This window comes from Sminthopsis crassicaudata, chromosome 1 (genome assembly GCF_048593235.1).
Source record: "Sminthopsis crassicaudata isolate SCR6 chromosome 1, ASM4859323v1, whole genome shotgun sequence".
Lineage (NCBI taxonomy): Eukaryota > Metazoa > Chordata > Mammalia > Dasyuromorphia > Dasyuridae > Sminthopsis > Sminthopsis crassicaudata.
Window position 1 is genome coordinate 495,665,508 of NC_133617.1, and position 18,410 is coordinate 495,683,917.

At 31.7% G+C, this 18,410-nt stretch overlaps 1 protein-coding gene across 1 annotated transcript in view; it reads left to right on the plus strand.

Annotated features, from left to right (window-relative positions):
* LOC141550617 (band 4.1-like protein 4A) overlaps positions 1-18,410 on the plus strand; it is a 165,206-nt gene that overhangs the window by 77,842 nt on the left and 68,954 nt on the right. Inside the window, exons 7-9 of the mRNA XM_074281445.1 lie at positions 6,171-6,258; positions 13,058-13,146; positions 13,882-13,945. Of these exons, the coding sequence (XP_074137546.1) occupies positions 6,171-6,258; positions 13,058-13,146; positions 13,882-13,945 (241 nt within the window). The remainder of the gene's footprint in view (positions 1-6,170; positions 6,259-13,057; positions 13,147-13,881; positions 13,946-18,410) is intronic.

Below are 18,410 nucleotides of genomic sequence, written 5' to 3' on the forward strand. Positions count from 1 at the left end.
TTTGGTTAAATCTTTTCTACAAATTAACTTTGTTAATTAATGAGAAACCTCATTTACTAAAACATTCATCTTAGGTATTATTCCCTTCTAAATTTCACTTTACTCATATATTAAAGCAAAAATAATTGTAAGATTAATTTGTTAACAAAATGTTTGTTTAAAGGATCAGGTCTCTTTGGAGAAAGAACTAAGAGTAAGATGTTAAACTGCAATCAGGAAAAGTCACTATTACAGTATGTATTAGGGAACTCCATCTTGATCACAGAGTAAAAGTCCAATTTTAGATTTTTCTTGGAGAGGATGTTCAAAGAAAGCTTGTAATATATTTTGGAGGGAAGAGAAGTTAATACATTTAAGAATGGTGCTTTTTTTTTGGTAGATAGTTATTAGCATATAAATTTTCCACTCACCAGTTATTAATTTTTTTACAACATAATAGTTAGCGATAGGGAACAAACATAAGATATAACTTCATCCCATTTTTCTTTTTTGTATTTTATATAGAATATAAAATGATTCAGTTATGAGATTACCATGTTGAAATTTAATGCTTCTTAAACTTTCCAAATGTGACCATGTAAAAATTTACATTTTTTTAAATGGAGAACAAAATTTTTGATTATGCATTAAAATGCTTTTTAAAAACAGTCTAAAACCAGAATAGAGGAAAGTAAAAAAGCTTTTACTATTTATAATTTTTAACCATTTTATATCTGAGAGAGGTATACTTTGGTTCTTTTGAATGGTGTACTACACAATTACTTTATAGACTTTATCTCCACCAGTCAGGAATATGATTCATAAGAAGCCAAACAGTGCATTTTCCTTTATTTTCCTTTTAATCTTTTTAACCATTTGGCAATCTGGTGAAACCTAAGGATGCCTTCTTAATATTCTTTTCTTTTTTTTTTAAATTATAGCTTTTTATTTATAATATATATGCATGGGTAATTTTTCAGCATTGACAATTGCCAAACCTTTTGTTCCAGTTTTTCCCCTCCTTCTCCCTACCCCTTTCCCCATATGGCAGGTAGATCAATACATGTTAAATATGTTAAAGCATATGTTAAATACAATATATGTATATATATCTGTTCAGCTATTTTGCTTCACAAGAAGAATCAGACTTTGAAATAATATATAATAACTTGTGAAAGAAATAAAAAATGCAAGTGGACAAAAGCAGAGGGATTGGAAATGCTATGTAGTGGTTCACACTCACTTAATATTTTCAAAATAATATTTCCAAAACATAAAATAAAATATAAAGAAAATTAATTTTATTGAAGCAGTTATCAAATTTTAAATTCATATATCTCAGAGCAAAGGAAGCTGGTAGATATGATGTGGGTGATATAGACCCCAAATTATGATAGGCACCAAAAGTTGAGGTTTGGTTATTCACAGTGACCATTCTCTTTGACAAAAGATACATTTACTTAGGGAGGATATGTAGACAAAATGAAAGGGTGCAATAGACATCAGGGATGGTAAATATGAAATGCCTAATGGTATATTATATATAATTATAATTATACAGTAAACTCTTATTCCACATTCTCTGCAAACATATGAAAAACATGCAATGAAGAAAACAGCCAAAGACTGGAGATTACCTACAATGGTAAAAAAAAAAAAGAAAAGAAACATGAGTGATCATATGAAAGACCATGGAGGTAAACTAATTCTATCAGTGCCTTCTCCCAGCCTGCCTCAGAGTTAATCCACACCCAACATTGAAGACTTCATCCCAGATACTAAAAAGAATAGAAAGAACATGTTTAAGGTTTTGACTGATTAAAATATAAATTGGATTTTTTTTTTTTTTTTGCTTTTTATTGTACCTATGATTTAATTGGTTTAAGGACTGCCCAATCAGGAAACATCCTATACCAAATACCAATACCTCCGCACTTTACAACTAGTTTTAGATGGTTGCCTGTGGCACTGAAACCTTAGATGATATGCATAGGGTAATATAGCCATTTGTGTCAAGGATGGGACTTGATTAAGTCTAAGGCTAATTTTCTATAGGTTATATTACACTGATTTTCATTTAAATAAAGAGAACAAATACATGAAGAATTTTGAGCATATATGTACTTAGAGAAATTTATTCTTAGACGATTTAATATAGCAATTTGATGAAATTACCCTTTGGTCAGAAAAGGAGAACTTAGTACTTTGGGGGATTATATATTATTGCATGCTCTTGTCTCTGCTTCCAATGAAAGATTTACATTAAAATAAAATCAGTTTTAATCAGTTCTCTATTGTTTTCTTGGGGAGAAATTCTTAAGAGGATTTCATTAGAAAGTTTTTTGTCATTTAAATGACACCATAACTTCATAGAATGGTAGTACCATTTACTTTATCCTTTTGAGGGTAGAAACTTTTGATTTTATCTCTTTGACCCAGAACCTAGCACAGTGCCGTCAAATAACAGGTACTGAATGAGTACTTGGTGAGAGATTATTCTGGTTTGGTTTGGTGTTAGAGATAAAAGAGAAAACTTGTGATGGAAAGTGCCATCAACATCCAGAGAAAAAACTATGGAGACTGAATATGGATCAAAGCCTAGTATTTTCACCTTTTTGTTGTTGTTGTTGTTTGCCTATGTTTTTTTCCCCCTTTCTTATGTTTTTTCCCTTTTGATCTGTGTGTATGTGTATGCAGCATGGTAAATATGGAAATATGTTTAGAAGAATTGCACTTTTTTTCTTTTTCTTTTTTTCTTTTTACTTTTTTCCTGAGGCTGGGGTTAAGTGACTTGCCCAGGGTCACACAGCTAGGAAGTGTTAAGTGTCTGAGATCAGTTTTGAACTCTGGTTCTCCTGAATTCAAGGCTGGTGCTCTATCCACTGCGCCACCTAGTCCCCTCGAAGAATTGCACTTTTAACTATATAGGATTTCTTGTTCTGGGAAGGAGAAAGGGGGAGGAGAGGAAGAAAAATTTGGAACACAAAGTTTTACACAGGTGAATGTTAAAACCTATCTTTGCATGTATTTGGAAAAATAAAACATTATTTAAAACAAAACAAAACCAAAAAAAGAGATAAAATTGAGTTTAAAAAATTTTGAAGTAAAATTAAGAAGATCATATCAAAATAGAATCCAATCTAGATGTAAGCAGAAGGGGTTACATTAAAACGACGGAATCCATTTGTATTGATCCTGTAAAACTTTACACATTTTTTTATATTTTAGCTTTCTTTGCTACTATAGTTCTAGTCAAAGTGATCCCAACACAGAAATGTAAAACTGCACACAATACATACTGATTCTTTTTAGCCACTGAAAAGGAAAGAAGTTAAACATTTATAAAGCTCAGTCAAGAGAAAATACTTTCTCTAACTCCAATGAGTTTTTAGGATATCATCATTATTGTCATCAAAAAGTATTTATTCTCTAATTCAGTTTGGTAATAAACCAGAAAGAGCAGAAAAGTGTTTACTTATTCTCACTGGAGTATTATACATATAGAATGGTGAGCTGAAATTGTGTATTTATGTGTGTTCTAGAACCATATATCATATCAGTCCTCATATTCTTGTTTCTTGAGGGAGAGGAAAGCTTAATTAAGATTCAAAGATTCCTAGAAACCAATATACTTCCAAATTAAATAGACAGAAGTAGATAACTAGTAGTCTTTTTTTTTTTAATTAAAGCTTTTTATTTTCAAAATATGTACATGGTTAATTTTCACCCCTACAAAACCTTGTATTCTAATTTTTCACCACTCCCTCCCCTAGATGACAAGTAGTCCAATATATGTTAAACATGGTAGAAATATATGTTAAATCCAATATATGTTTACATATTTATACAATTATCTTGCCACACAAGAAAAAGCAAGTCAAACCAGAAAAAAAAAAAAAGAGAAGCAAAATAAAATGCAAGCCAACAACAGAAAGAGTGAAAATGTTATGTTGTGATCCACACTCAGTTCCCATAGTCCTCTCTGTGGATGTAGATAGCTCTCTTCATCACTAAACAATTGGAACTGGTCTGAATCATCTCATTGTTGAAGAGAGCCACATCCATCAGAATTGATCATCATGTAATTTTCTTGTTGCCATGTATAATCCTGGTTCTGCTCATTTCACTTAACATCAGTTCATGTAAGTCTCTCCTGGCTTCTCTAAAATCATCCTGCTGATCATTTTTTACAGAACAATAATATTCCATGACATTCATATACCATAACTTATTCAGCCAATCTCCAACTGATGGGCATCCATTCAATTTCCAGTTTCTAGCCACTACAAAAAGGGCTGCCACAAACATTTTGGCACATAAAGGTCCCTTTCCCTCCTTTAAGATCTCTTTGGGATATAATCCCAGTAGAAATACTGCTGGGTCAAAGATTAGGAGAGTTTAATAACCCTTTGGGCATAGTTCCAAATTGTTCTCCAGAATGGTTGGATCTGTTTACAATTCTACCAACAATGTATCAGTGCCCCAGTTTTCCTACATCCCCTCCAACATTCATCATTATCTTTTCCTGTCATTTTAGCCAATCTGAGATTTGTGTAATGGCATCTCAGAGTTGTCTTAATATGCATTTCTCTGATCAATGGTAATTTAGAGCATCTTTTTCATATGACTAGAAATGATTTTAATTTCTACATGTGAAATTTGTCTGTCATATCCTTTGACTGGAATGTTATGGGAACTACCTGCTGGGGATCTAATTCTGACCAGCAGAATAGATCCCTTCATGTGAGACGATGATAAGGACACAAAGAGACTGAGAGGCAGTTGCATTCTCCGACCTCTCTCCTCTTCCCTCTTGCCTCTGATTTATTTCATTTATTTCATTCCCAATTCACAAGCAACATCTGTGTCAGTAAAGGCTGATTTGCAATTTCTTCAAGTGGGTTATGATTTACAACTGTGTGATCCTTAGCATTGAAGAATGGCTTGAATTCCTATAAATTTGAGGCAATTCTCTATATATTTTAGAAATGAGGCCTTTATCAGAATCCTTGAATGTAAATTTTTTCCCAGTTTATTGCTTCCCTTATAATATTGTCTGCATTGGTTTTGATAACTAGTATTCTTTAAATACATACTATATTTCAGACTCCCTGTTAAGCATTCAGGATAAAGAAAAAAAGGCAAAAAACAGCCCCTGCTCTCTAATGGGAGAAACAACATGCAAGTAGCTATAAGCAAACAAGATGTTAAAATATCTGATGACCATTCTATGCCAGTTACTGTGTCTTTCATATATTACCCCATGACCACACTTTTCCATATGCAGTTGACAAACTGGGGAGGGGGCTGGGGGCAAATAAAGAAGATGAGTACTTCTAGTATTCTTGTACATCTTTTTGCTGTGTGATGGCAAAGTAAGCTCCCTTTTCTTAACTGAAATATTTCATTTAATTCCAACATCAGACCTAAACTAAGAGAATGCAGTATTAGAGCTTCCTCCATTTACATAATGGGTAGTTCTCAAGGGGAAAAGCTTGTGCTATCAATAAAATAATTCAAATTACTAATGAGAAAAATGAAAGTTGAAACAACTCTGAAGTTCCTTTTCACAACTATTAAATTGGCAAAGATGATAGAAAGGAAAATGACAGGTGTGGAAGACAAATATACTGCTGCACTATTGACAAAGCTGTGAATTGGTCCAGCCTTTTTGGAAAGTAATTTTGTTCTATGCTTTAAAAAGTCACTAAACTTTACAAACACATACCCTTTGCCCCGAAGATATCACTACCAGAGTGATACATCAAAAAGTTTTTTTTTTTTTAAAGAAAAAGAAAGCAAAATTATCCATATAGACAAAAATATTTATAGTAGCTCTTTTTGTAGCTTAATTGGAAGCAATTAAGAATTCTCATAAATTGATATATGAATGTAATGAAAAATTATTACTCTTTTATGCCATGAACAAAATCAGAGAAACAACTTAGTAACAGTAAAATGGTAAAGAGAAATTGATAGGTCAATAGAACTAATGGTATAGCATAATCTAAAACATTACAATTAGTTATCTTTTTATATAACAATTCTGGAATGTTTTAGTTTCCTCGGAAGTTATAGTAATTGCCATTAATATATATATATATATATATATATATATATATATATATATATATATATATATATATATATTTTTTTTTTTTTTTTTTTTTTTTTTTTTTTTTTTAATATAGGGGTCTAGTACCTTCTGAAGCAGAAATCAAATACTTGGGAATTGCCAAATCCCTGGAAATGTATGGAGTTGACCTCCATCCTGTCTATGTAAGTATTATTTAATATTAAATATATTATCTTTAAGTTTAAGGCACATAATTTGGGGTAATTAAACATTTTATTAAAAATGTTAGCATATCACCAATAAACTGTGTCAGTGACACTCCAATGCCAAAGACAAATCATAACAGTGGACTCACAATTTATATGCTCTTAGAAGAGTGGGTATTACTAAAGATGGTAATCAACTCTGATTAGTTAACAATTAATGAGAGAGAAAAAATAGTACATGAAAGGTGGACCTATTATAATGAAGGGCTAGGGGGTGTAACTTTAGTTTGTCTTTTACTTACTTGAACAATCTAATCAAAGAATTTATCCACAGTCATACCTAAGTAAACCACAATGAACTCTCCTACCTTAGATCAAATTCCATATAAAGGTGAGTGGGTTCTGAACTGGATTGAGGAGAAAATGACTTCAATCTCAAAATTAGGAAAATCCTTCAGAGACTGAATAACCTATAGGCTTATTAAAAAAGAAATCCTGGTCTTAATATAAGAGAGAAGTAATCATTTCTCTCACTATTAAACAATAATTGCTTATTAGTGATATCAACTGGTTAAATGATGTTAGAGTTTTCATCATTGGTGATTGCTGTTGGAGAAAACACATTGGAATGTGAGCTCAAACTAATATCCTTAGAGATAGCCCATAAACCCTCAGATTATCCCTGTAACTTTGAGGGAAATGTAGCTAGCTTCATTGTGAAGACTTGACTGCTAGTATACAAAGTAAGATTAGGAAAATGGGCTCAGAATATAAATGGGGAAAGGAACAAGTATTTACTAAATGTGTACTATGTGCCATGCGCTGTGCTAAGTATTAGTTACTTTTGAAATATCATCTCATTAGTTGATAAAGAGTTTCATATTCAATCCAATTCAGTTGCTTTTCACATCTTGGTTCTCTTTAGTACCATTTCTACTTCCTTTTTAAGAATCTCAGGCACTGTGATGTTAAACTTCAAATGTGGTAGTTTCACTATCCTTGATGGAGAAACAATTTTTTATAATAATTTTGACAGTGTTCACGCCATTTTTCTTCTGCTGGTAGTTGTTTTTTGATTTTCATCCTTAATTGCTCAAGGATAATATTGCTTAATTGGATATCTTGTCAAGTTGTTTTTTGTTTTTTTTTAAATAAAAGAAAATGATAAAATTCTGTTTATAATTGTCTTTTGTTGCAAGACTTTGCTGATAACTTTGGTAGCCCTCTATTTTTTTAGTTAAATAGAATGTTTAACTAAGGTGCTTCCTGGTTTCTTTTAATCTTTTCAGCATTTTATTGTTGTTTAAGTGACTTTTAAAAACTATTTGCTTATATTTTTTTCCTTCAATTTATTTTTTTTCCCCTTTAGTTATAGTTCTTGCACTGTGTTAAATGTTAAGGGAGAAGAATATGGGCTTCTTGGCTTTAAATTTGGTCTTCCCAGAAAAGCTTCTAACTATTCTGTATCATATATAATGTTTACTCTTGTATTAAGATAAATATGTTTTACTAAATTCCATTTATTCCTATGCTTTCTAGAGTTTTTAATGTAAAAATTATTGGATTTTATCAAAAATATTTTCTTCAAATTGTACATATCTAACCTATATTGAATTACTTGTTGTTTAGGGGAGATGGTAAAGGGAGGGAGAGAGAAAAATTTGGAACACAAGATTTTGCAAGGGTGAATGTTGAAAACTATCTTTGCATGTATTTTGAAAATAAAAAGCTACTATTTTTAAAAATCATCTATTGATATAAACAAGGTTTCTATTAACATGGTTTATTATATTTATAGATTTCTTTATGTTGAACCAACTCTGCATTCCTAGCATAAACCCATCCTATTCATAATGTATAATCTTTATAATGTGATGTCGTAACCTATTTGTTGACAGTTTTCTCAAAATTTTTTGCAATAATACTTTAGGAAATATTAGTCTTTATTTCTCTCTTTTCTTTGTTTTTCCAAAGATTAGGCATCAAATGAATATTTGTATCATAGAAATAAGTTGAGAAGTTACCTTCTATTCTTATTGCAGAGTTTGAAATTAATATTAGCTTTATATTAAAGTTTGATATACTTAAAGTATGAATCCATAAAATGCTAGAATTTTTTTTTCCTTTGGGAGTTCATTTATATATTATTTAATTTCTTTTTTCATTTATGTCTTGTGGTCAACTTCTTTAGTTAATCTGGTATTTTTTATTGTATACATATTCATTTATTCTAAGTTATCATTTTTATATCATAATTTGTAAAAATAGTTTGTTGTGGGTTATCTTTTTTCATTTTTTATATCAACAGCTTGGTTTTCCTCTCTTTAAAAAAAAATCAAGTTAATTATCTATTTAAATAATATTTCTAAGAAAAATTGACTCAGTTTTACTTGTAATTCTAAAGGTCTTTATGCTTTCAGCTTTAACATCTTTAATTTTAAATTTTTTCCTTTGTTAATCTGTTCTGGGTCTTTTGTTACTCAAGTTTTTTTAATTTCATAAATATTGATTCAGTTTTTTTTTCTTTTTCTCATTAATGAAAGCCTTTATAGATATAAATTTCACAAATTTAATTTTCATGTAAGGAATGCATTAGGTACATCCTATAAGTTTTGTAATACTTTATTGTTATTGTCATTTTTTGGGTCAAATGTCTAATTGTTTCTATAACTTGTTCTTTGACCTACGAGTTTTTTAGAATTATGTTTAGTTTCCAAATAATTTTTTTTCTTTAAGGACCTTTTGATGAATATAATATTTATTGCATTGTGATAAATAAATGATGCATTAAAATTTTTGCTTTTTTTGGAGGAAGAGATCTTTATGATCAATTTTTTTAAAAAGTCAAATGTATAGCTGAGAATATATAAATTCCTTTTGTATTCCATTCAGAATACTAGACATCTATCATCTCTGATTTTCTAAAAGTTTTTTCAGATCCTGTATATCCTCATTATCTTTTAGTTGCTACATTAAGAGATACATTAAAAGTCTTCCAATATTATGATTTTACTGTTTTTCATAATTTCATTCACTTTTCCTTTACACATTAGTTGTTCTATTATTAGTTACATATATACTATCTTTTTTATCAATGGTACCTTCAAGCATAATGTACTTTATTTCTATCTTTATATATTTGCCTTATCTGAAAATCATTGCTACCTTTGCCTTTTAAAATTCATCTAAAGCATAATAGATTTTACTTCACCTTCTCATTATAACTCTATGTGAATCTTTGTTTCCAGTGTTTCTTGTAAACAAACTATTGTTGGATTCTGCTTTCTAATCCATACTACTTTCTTCTTTTATGGGTGAGTTCATATCATTCACATTCACCAATACTATTGTTAAATGTTTATTTCCATAATCCTATCCTCTTGAACTTTTTCCTCTCTTTACTTCTTTCCTTTTTACAAATAAGAAAGTGATAGAAAAGACCTTGTTATTCTGACACTTGTAATCTTATAGGTAAACTAATCTGTTTGCTTTCTTCTATAACTCTTCTCCTTAATTTGTCCCTGATCCCAGGCAACTTCTTCTTCCTTCCTTCCTTCCTTCCTTCCTTCCTTCCTTCCTTCCTTCCTTCCTTCCTTCCTTCCTTCCTTCCTTCCTTCCTTCCTTCCTTCCTTCCTTCCTTCCTTCCTTCCTTCCTTCCTTCCTTCCTTCCTTCCTTCCTTCCTTCCTTCCTTCCTTCCTTCCTTCCTTCCTTCCTTCCTTCCTTCCTTCCTTCCTTTTCATCTCTCCTGCAGAGATTCAATATTTCAATATCTTCAATATTTGATATTATTTTACTTATGACTACTTTTTTCTCTGTCCTGCCCCACTTTTTAGGTAACTTCTCTATCCTCATTCTTGTTTTTCTATTTAATTTATCTCTGTGCTGAGATGTGTGTGTACGTCTATAATTGTATTTGATCTTCATTTACCTAATTTAGTTGAAATATACTTTTCATCTTATTCATCACTATTATTCAGTAGTGATTTCCCTCCTCATCATAATGCCCTCTCTTCTTTTATATTTGACTTCTCTTACGACAATTAAAACAAAACAAACAAACAAAAAAAAAAAACACCTATGTTCTATTATTTTAACTTTTCTCTATGGCCCTTAAAATATGAGAATTCTGTGAAGATATTTGTTTTTTATCCTCCTGTTAATATGTAAATAATTCATCATCATATACCCACTTATATAAATCTATTTATCTTTCTATGTTTTTCTTGATGGTTCAATTTCTATTTCCAAATGTTTATTTAGTTCTTACCTTTTCATCAAGAAAACTTTGAAATCTTCCATTCCATTAAAAGTACATTTTTTATGTAGAATGATACTTTTATCAGATAGGTTTATCATCAGTTGAAAACCTTTGTCTCTCACCTTTTTGAATCATATTCTAAGATTTCCTCTTATTTACAGTGGTAGTTGCTAAATCTTTTGTAATCTTTATTGTAAAGTATGTGGCTCTTAACTTCTTTTTGACTGCTTCTACTATATAATTTTTTTGACCTGGAATCTCTAGAATTTGCCCCCTGGGTGTTTTCATTTTGGGATTGCTTCCAAGAGATGACCAGTGGATTCTTTAAATTTTCTCTCTGCCTTCTTATTCTATTTCTGGGCAATTTCAATTAACAATTTACTAAAATATGGTATGAAGACCTTTTAAATTGCAATTTTCAAATAGTCTACTCATTTGCTCCCCTCCTTTTATTTTTGATTTGTTTTGATATTTCTTGTTTTTTGTTTTTCATTATTTTCTGACTTGTCCATTGTAATTTTCAGGACATGGTGTTTTTGAATATATTTTCCCATGTTCTGTTCTAAGATGCTAATTTCCCTTGCTTTTTTCTCTCCTTAATTTTTCTATTCTGTATCTCTCATTTCCTTAAAATACTATTGTCATCTTTGTGGCCAAGGGATTTTTTCTTCTGAAGCTTTCCATGTTCTTTCATGGTCCTTATCGTCTTCAGGTTTCATCTCCTGAGAGTCTCTCTAAGGTACTTCTTATGCTAATTATAGTTTTCATCGATTTACTCTTGATAAGGGAAGTGAGTGGAGGATGGAAAAATGAAGAATTGGGAAAGTGGCTGCTTGGATATAAACAGAATATGTGATAGGACCTTCCTGGTTCTAAGTAAAATGACCCTTGCTAGGTCCCTCCTTCAAGGAACTGTGGGGATACTCTGATTTCTGGCTTTGCCTAGGAATTCCTTCTTGTGATAAGAGTTCTCCTTGCTGTAGGCTCTGCCCGAGGTCATCTCCTAATTCTCCTAACGAACTCAAACGTTACTACCAAGCTGGAATTCAACCACAAGCTTCAAGAATTAGTTGAACTACATTTTATCCAGTTTCTTTGCCTTATCTTGGCTTGGACACTATTCCTCCCACAATTCCAATTCCCTGAGGCTAGTCATTTCTGCTAAAAATAGATCTGGGTTGAGAGTTTTGGGGAGACATCAATTTCACACATAAAACACCCTTAAACTGTTTCCCCCTAAACCAAGTTTAGATAGCCAGCCGTAAAGTAAGAGGGGCAAGGATCCCCATACTGGGCAGCACCCAAAGTAAAGAATTGTACATCTCAGAGTGAGAATACTGGGACTACTTTTAAAGCTCCAGGTGTGGCTGGTTATATTCCTTTCTCTGAGTTTGACTCTTGACCTGCCCAGGCTTGTCTATCCTGGGATTTCAATGGGTCTCCAAGGAGTCCTTCTGTAGATTCCTGGGCTGGGTGAGAGAAATCTAGAGGTGATTATTTCCATCAAGTAGGAAAGATGCAAGGTACTTCAAATCCTCTGCACCCTAGCATGCCAACAATTCAGAATCTCCTTATAATCTAGTTTCCTCTCTATCCTAACAGATTCTCTTACTCTTTACAAAAGGTTTTCCATACCTTCTCTACTGTTCTCAAAGCCTCCTAAATTTCCCCCTCCTGCTTTTCTCTTGGATGATATTACTCCTAACTTAACTGACAAACTGAATCCTTTCAACATGAAATATTCTTTTGCTTTTTTCTTCATCTCCTTAATTCTTAACATTCATTCTTTTCTCCTTTCCTCTAATGTATGTAATGTAAAACTACATCTTTTACACCAACTTCCTTCATCTACTCACAGCTACTGCCTTCAGTCTTCATCTTTCTCCTATTGCAATAACCTCATAAATGGTCTTCCCACTTCAAAGTTTTACCCCCTCCAATCTATTCTCTACTGCTAAAGTGATTTTCCATAATTGCTAGAGCTTACCATCCCACTTTTCTTCCCAACCAACTCCTCTATTAGGGTGAAAGTTCCTTGCAAATAGCAATTATTGCATTCATAATATTTGTATCCCCAGTTCTTAGCACAGTACCAGGCACAGTTGTTTAATATGTACTTGATTGATCACAGTTGAGCTTTGAGTGGAGAGAAGAAAGACTGATTAGAGCTAACAGCCATGACTATCCAGAAGCTATGAGTTGTGTGTATTTATATTTAAATATATGTAAGGAAAAGATATGATTAAAACATTGGACTTCACAATTGGTTAATAATTCTTAAAGATGGATGAGGAACCTAGACAATATGGAAACTTGTCAGAGATGTCTGATTTTCTTATAATGGAATAGTAAAGGTAATTAAAGTTTAGAAGTTTATACTAGACTTTTGATAGGTTCTGAAGTTTTTCTTCCCAATTAAACCATATCTGGTGTTGTGAGTTTTATTGTATAGTGGTTCTTAGAACACTTGAGTGACTCTTTCAAAAAAGAGAAATGCATAGTAGTAAATGAATAACTTTTTTTTTTTTTTTCCCCAGGGAGAAGGCAAGTCTGAATATTTCTTAGGTTTAACTCCTGTGGGTGTGGTTGTCTACAAGAATAAGAAACTAGTAGGGAAATATTTCTGGTATGTATGACTTTACAATCTAATCTATAATAATGGCTGTCTACTACACATTATGTGTTTCTGAAAGGAATACTAGAAAATGAGCAGATCCAAGCAGTAGCTGATAAATAACCTTATAAGTAAACTGACAAGAAGAGATAGGTACATTGTTTTCTAATATACTTTATAAACTAAAAGGTTCATTTTTTTTTTTTTCAATTTCCCTTTTCCTTCGTAGAGAATGAACACCTTTCTGACAAGAATACCCTTGATGGTACTCTTGTTTAGCACTTCCTGCCTTGGACCTTCCAGAATCCACATTTGAGACACAGCACTTCTCAAAAATTATAGTTTCGAATTGTGTGTAGAATGAAAAAGAATAGAAAATTATAGCCCCTGCATTATCTCTGCTGCTATATGTGGAATAGAGTTTCAGAGCTCTTTGGGTTTCAAGCTACTGAAAGGGGTATTCTTATAGGAACCGCTTAGTAGAAAATTTCTGGAATATCATCGGTAGAAAGGAAAAACGGAAAGAATCAAGCATAAAATCAGGGGTGTAGAGGCTTGACAGCCTGAAAGAAGAGCAAAAACCTACAAACATAGGTGTTATCTATGCATTTATTGCTAGTTTCTTCAAGTTTTAGCCTTTGTATACTTCTTTAAACTGTTGTAACTTTAGTTCTTTATGATAAATTAAGATCTTTAAGATAAACAAGATAAACTAAATAAACTAAAAAAAGTCTCTGTTTTCTTTAGGCCACGAATTACAAAAGTCCACTTTAAAGAGACACAGTTTGAACTCAGAGTGCTGGGAAAAGATGTAAGTTTATGACTAAAACCAAGATGAAGGGGGGGGGGGGTGAAGGTGGGGACCCAATTTAAAATGATCTGTGAAATAAAGCAGCTTTTACTTTGGGGGGGGGGAGAGGGAGTGGAATGTATATACATTGGCAGGTTTTCTTTAAGCAGAAAAACAGGAATAGTAGAAAATGTATAGGAAATTATAATGAACAATGGTCTTGCTCATTTTAGCAAAAAAAAAACAAAAACACCTTTGTATAACAGGGCAAATTAGAGATTAATTTTCTGTAGTAGAGTAATTTGTTCTTGATTTGGGGATGTAGAATATCAGGACACAGATGTATATAGAATACAAAGAAGACTAATTACACTCTAAAATATATTAATCAAGATAGAAGAGATGTCATATTTGATATTCTGAGGACTAGGTGGGAAATTTTAGAAATATAAAAGAGAATATAAGATTATAGTGGGAAAATGCTTGGCATATGCTTCTACTCTTAAGTGAACTCTTTCCAGATTATTCTTGTAATGGATACCTTGCTTGCCAGAATCTTAAAGTTTCATGCCTTGACAGGCAGGTAGTTTTAAGGAAACTGAGAAAAAGAATGTAAAGGTGTGAGAACTTCCTTTAATCATTACCTGAAAATAATGCATCCTTGAAGTGCAGTTATAGTAATCCATGTTTATGGGGTAGATGAAGGAAAACATGGTGTCAAGGTCTGTCCATCTGTATTTATTTTGTATTGATGTATAATACAGTGCAAATTCTAATGAAATAAACTTGACAATTTATTTTCTATTGAAATGCTTATTGTAACAAATGAGCATTGCCATTCATATATATATGAGTACATATTATTTTATAAGTATGAAGAGATTAGAAGCAATCAGTGTATATTTTCCTTTTATCTAATTGATGACTTGATACCACCTTTTCTCCATCTCAGATATCTATTCCATATGACAAATATTTTTTAAAAGCAGAGAAAATATCAGCAAAATCAACAAATACATTAAGAAAAGATCTGATATTATTTGCAACATTCTACACACATCAGTCTCCCCACAGGATCTCTCTACCAAGGATCAGCTTATCTTATCTCTCTTCATTGAAGTCAAACATATTCTTTATAAATTAACAACATTCATCTTTGATTATTTTATGGCCAATTTTTTCTATATTCATAGAATATTGATTTTTTTTTAGCTCTGTTTATTTCACTTTGTAACAGCTTATGTAAGTCTTTGTACATTTCTTTGAATTATCATGTTTTCTTTCTTATAGCACAGTATTGCTTCATTTCATTTATGTACCACAATTTATTTGTTTAGTCCTAATCCAACCAATTGGTACCACATAATTTCCATATTGTCACCTAGTACAAAAACTGCTACCATAATTTTTTTTTGTAAACTTAATGTGTTTTTTGTTTTGTAAGTCGTTTAAATGAGACACATACCTAACAATAGAAAGTAAAAGAATTGAACTTCAAGCCACTTAATTTGCCTAATATCAAATTGTTTCTTAGAATGCTTATTATCAGTAGCTATTAATATAACTAATAAGAGTAATAAAATCTTTTAGACAACCTAATTTTAAAAGGTAAAAACAATCTAAATTTTTAAAAAACTCAACATTGAAATCACTACAAAATCAGAAGATAAAAAAAGCATTATAAGAAGCTACTATGTTCAATAACATGCTATCAGAATTGAGAACAGCTTTAAAAACATAATACCAAAACTAACTGAACATCAATATAAATTTTAAATAATCCAATCCAGTAAAATAAATTGAATTAGCTATAAGAGAATTACCAAAGGAAAATGTCCTGGGCTAGATTTATTTACATGACAATGATGTCAATTTTTTTTAAAGTTAATAATACCTATGTTACACATATTCTCAAAAATTAAAAAAGAAAGCAAGGAGCATCACATAATAATGATTCCTCTGTAATCTGATAGTAGCAATAAAATCCTGTGGTAAAAACTAGTTATTCTAAATTGAAAGTACTAATGCTGAGGAAGAAAAGAGTTTGTATTTTTGTACCAGAACCCTTTCCACTTCCAGTGAACATTTCAATAAGTTGTTAAGGTTACATCATCATAAATTTTCTAATTACAGAATCATATAAGAGAACATAACATTTTGAGTATCAGCCATTTGAGAGATGCTAGATCCAATCCCCATAAAAGTTGGGGGAGAGACCATTATGTAGTAAAATCTATAAATTAAAGCTGTAAAATCCCAGTCCTCTTCAAGTAGTACACCCAAGCAAAAAATCCAGAGGAACTATGATCAATAATATGCTACCAGAACTGAGAACATCTTGAAAAATATACCTAGAACCTGGTTTATTCTTGGATTGTCTACTTCTTTAGTGGGCCCAGGTGTCAATAGTATAGATTGTGAAAGTAGGATTAGAAAAAGAACCTCTTTTTGATAAAGGCCTTATTTCTAAAATATGTAGACTCAAATTTGTAAGAACGCAAGCCATTCTCCAATTGATATATGGTCAAAGGATATGAACAGAAAATTTTCAGATGAAATTGAAACTATTTCTAGTCATATGAAAAGGTGCTTTAATTCACTATTGATCAGAGAAATGCAAATTATGACAACTCTGAGATACCACTACACACCTCTCAGATTAGCTAAAATGACAGGAAAAAAATAATGACAAATGTTGGAGGAGATGGGGGAAAACTGGGACACTAATACATTGTTGGTAGAGTTGTGAATTGATTCAACTGTTCTGGAGAGTAATTTGGAACTATGCCCAAAGGGCAGTGTTTCTTCTGGACTTATATCCAGAAGAGATCTTAAAGGAGGGAAAGGGATCCACATATGCAAAAATGTTTGTGGCAAGAAACTGGAAATTGAATGGATGCCCATCAATTGGAGAATGACTGAATAAGTTATGGTATATGGTTGTTATGGAATATTATTGTTCTATAAGAAATGATCAGGAGGATGATTACAGAGCAGCCTGGAGAGACTTACATGAACTGATGCTGAGTGAAATGAGCAGAATCAGGAGATCATTGTACATGGCAACAAGAAGATTATACGATGATCAATTCTGATGGATGTGGCTCTCTTCAACAATGAGATAATTCAGACTAGTTCCAATGATCTTGTGATGAAGAGAGCCATATACACCCGAGAGAGGACTGTGGGAACTGAGTGTAGATCACAACATAACATTTTCACTCTTTTTGTTGTTGTTTGCTTTCATTTTATTTTCTTTTTCATTTTTTTCCTTTGATCTAATTTTTTTTTGTGCAGCAAGATAATTGTATAAATATGTATATACATGTTGTATTTAACATATAATTTTAACATGTTTAACATATATTGGATTACTTGCCATCTAGGGGAAGGGTGGGGAGAAGGGAGGAAATTTGGAACACAAGGTTTTGCAAAGGTTAATATTAAAAAATTATCCATTCATATTTTGAAAATAAAAAACTTTAATAAAAAAAAGAAAAGAAAGAAAAAGAACTTCTTCTGAAAAACAGGCTCTTATTGGACCAAGAATTCTAGGGAAGGAGGGGAGGAGAAGGAAATAAATATTTATAATGCCTAGTTTGTGTCAGACAGTATGCTTAAGAGCCTTACAAATATCCTATTTTATCCTCACAACAAACCTGCTAGATAGGTATGATTATCTCTATTTCCCAGTTGAGAAAACTAAGACAGAGATTAAATAATTTGCCCAATTTCACACAATAAGTATCTGAGGCTGGATTTGAACTTTCTATTCTATGCCCAGCATTCTAATTACTGCACCTCAGTTCCTGTGTCTGGTATGACAGAGGTGCCTGGAAGCCAAGTCTCCTATGCTGAGAATTCTCCCTTTCCATCTCTTCCTCCAGCCTATCTTCAAGTTCCAGCTAAAGTTTCAACTACTACCAAAAGTAGTTCTTAATTCTCTTTAAGGCTAGTGACTTCCCCCATTTGTTACCTCCAATTTATTACAATTGTTTTCATGTTGTCTCTCCTATTATAATGACTTGAGCTACTTGAGAGCAGGAATAGCTTTTCATTTATATTGCCTTTTATTATATGCCCAGCACATAGCACAGTACCTTGCTTAATGAATTTTTTTCTTCTTTTAATTAATGTTTTATTTTTCCCCCAATTAGACTTAAAAAAGTAATTTAGCACTAGTTTAAATTTGAGTTCCAAATTTCTTTCTCCCTTCTTTCACTTCCCCCTCAGTCATCTAAAATATATTTCCATTTTAATTGTGTTTGAAAGAAAACACAGATTAAAAGAAAAGGAAAGGAAAGGAAAGAAAAATATGATTTAATTTGCATTCAGATTCCATCAGTTCAAAAAAATAAAAAAAATTCTATCATCAGTTCATTCTTTGCAGATGGATAGCATTTTTCATCATAGATCCTTCAGATTTGTCTTGAATCATTGTATTACTGAGAATAATTAAGCCATTCACAGCTGATCATCATACAAT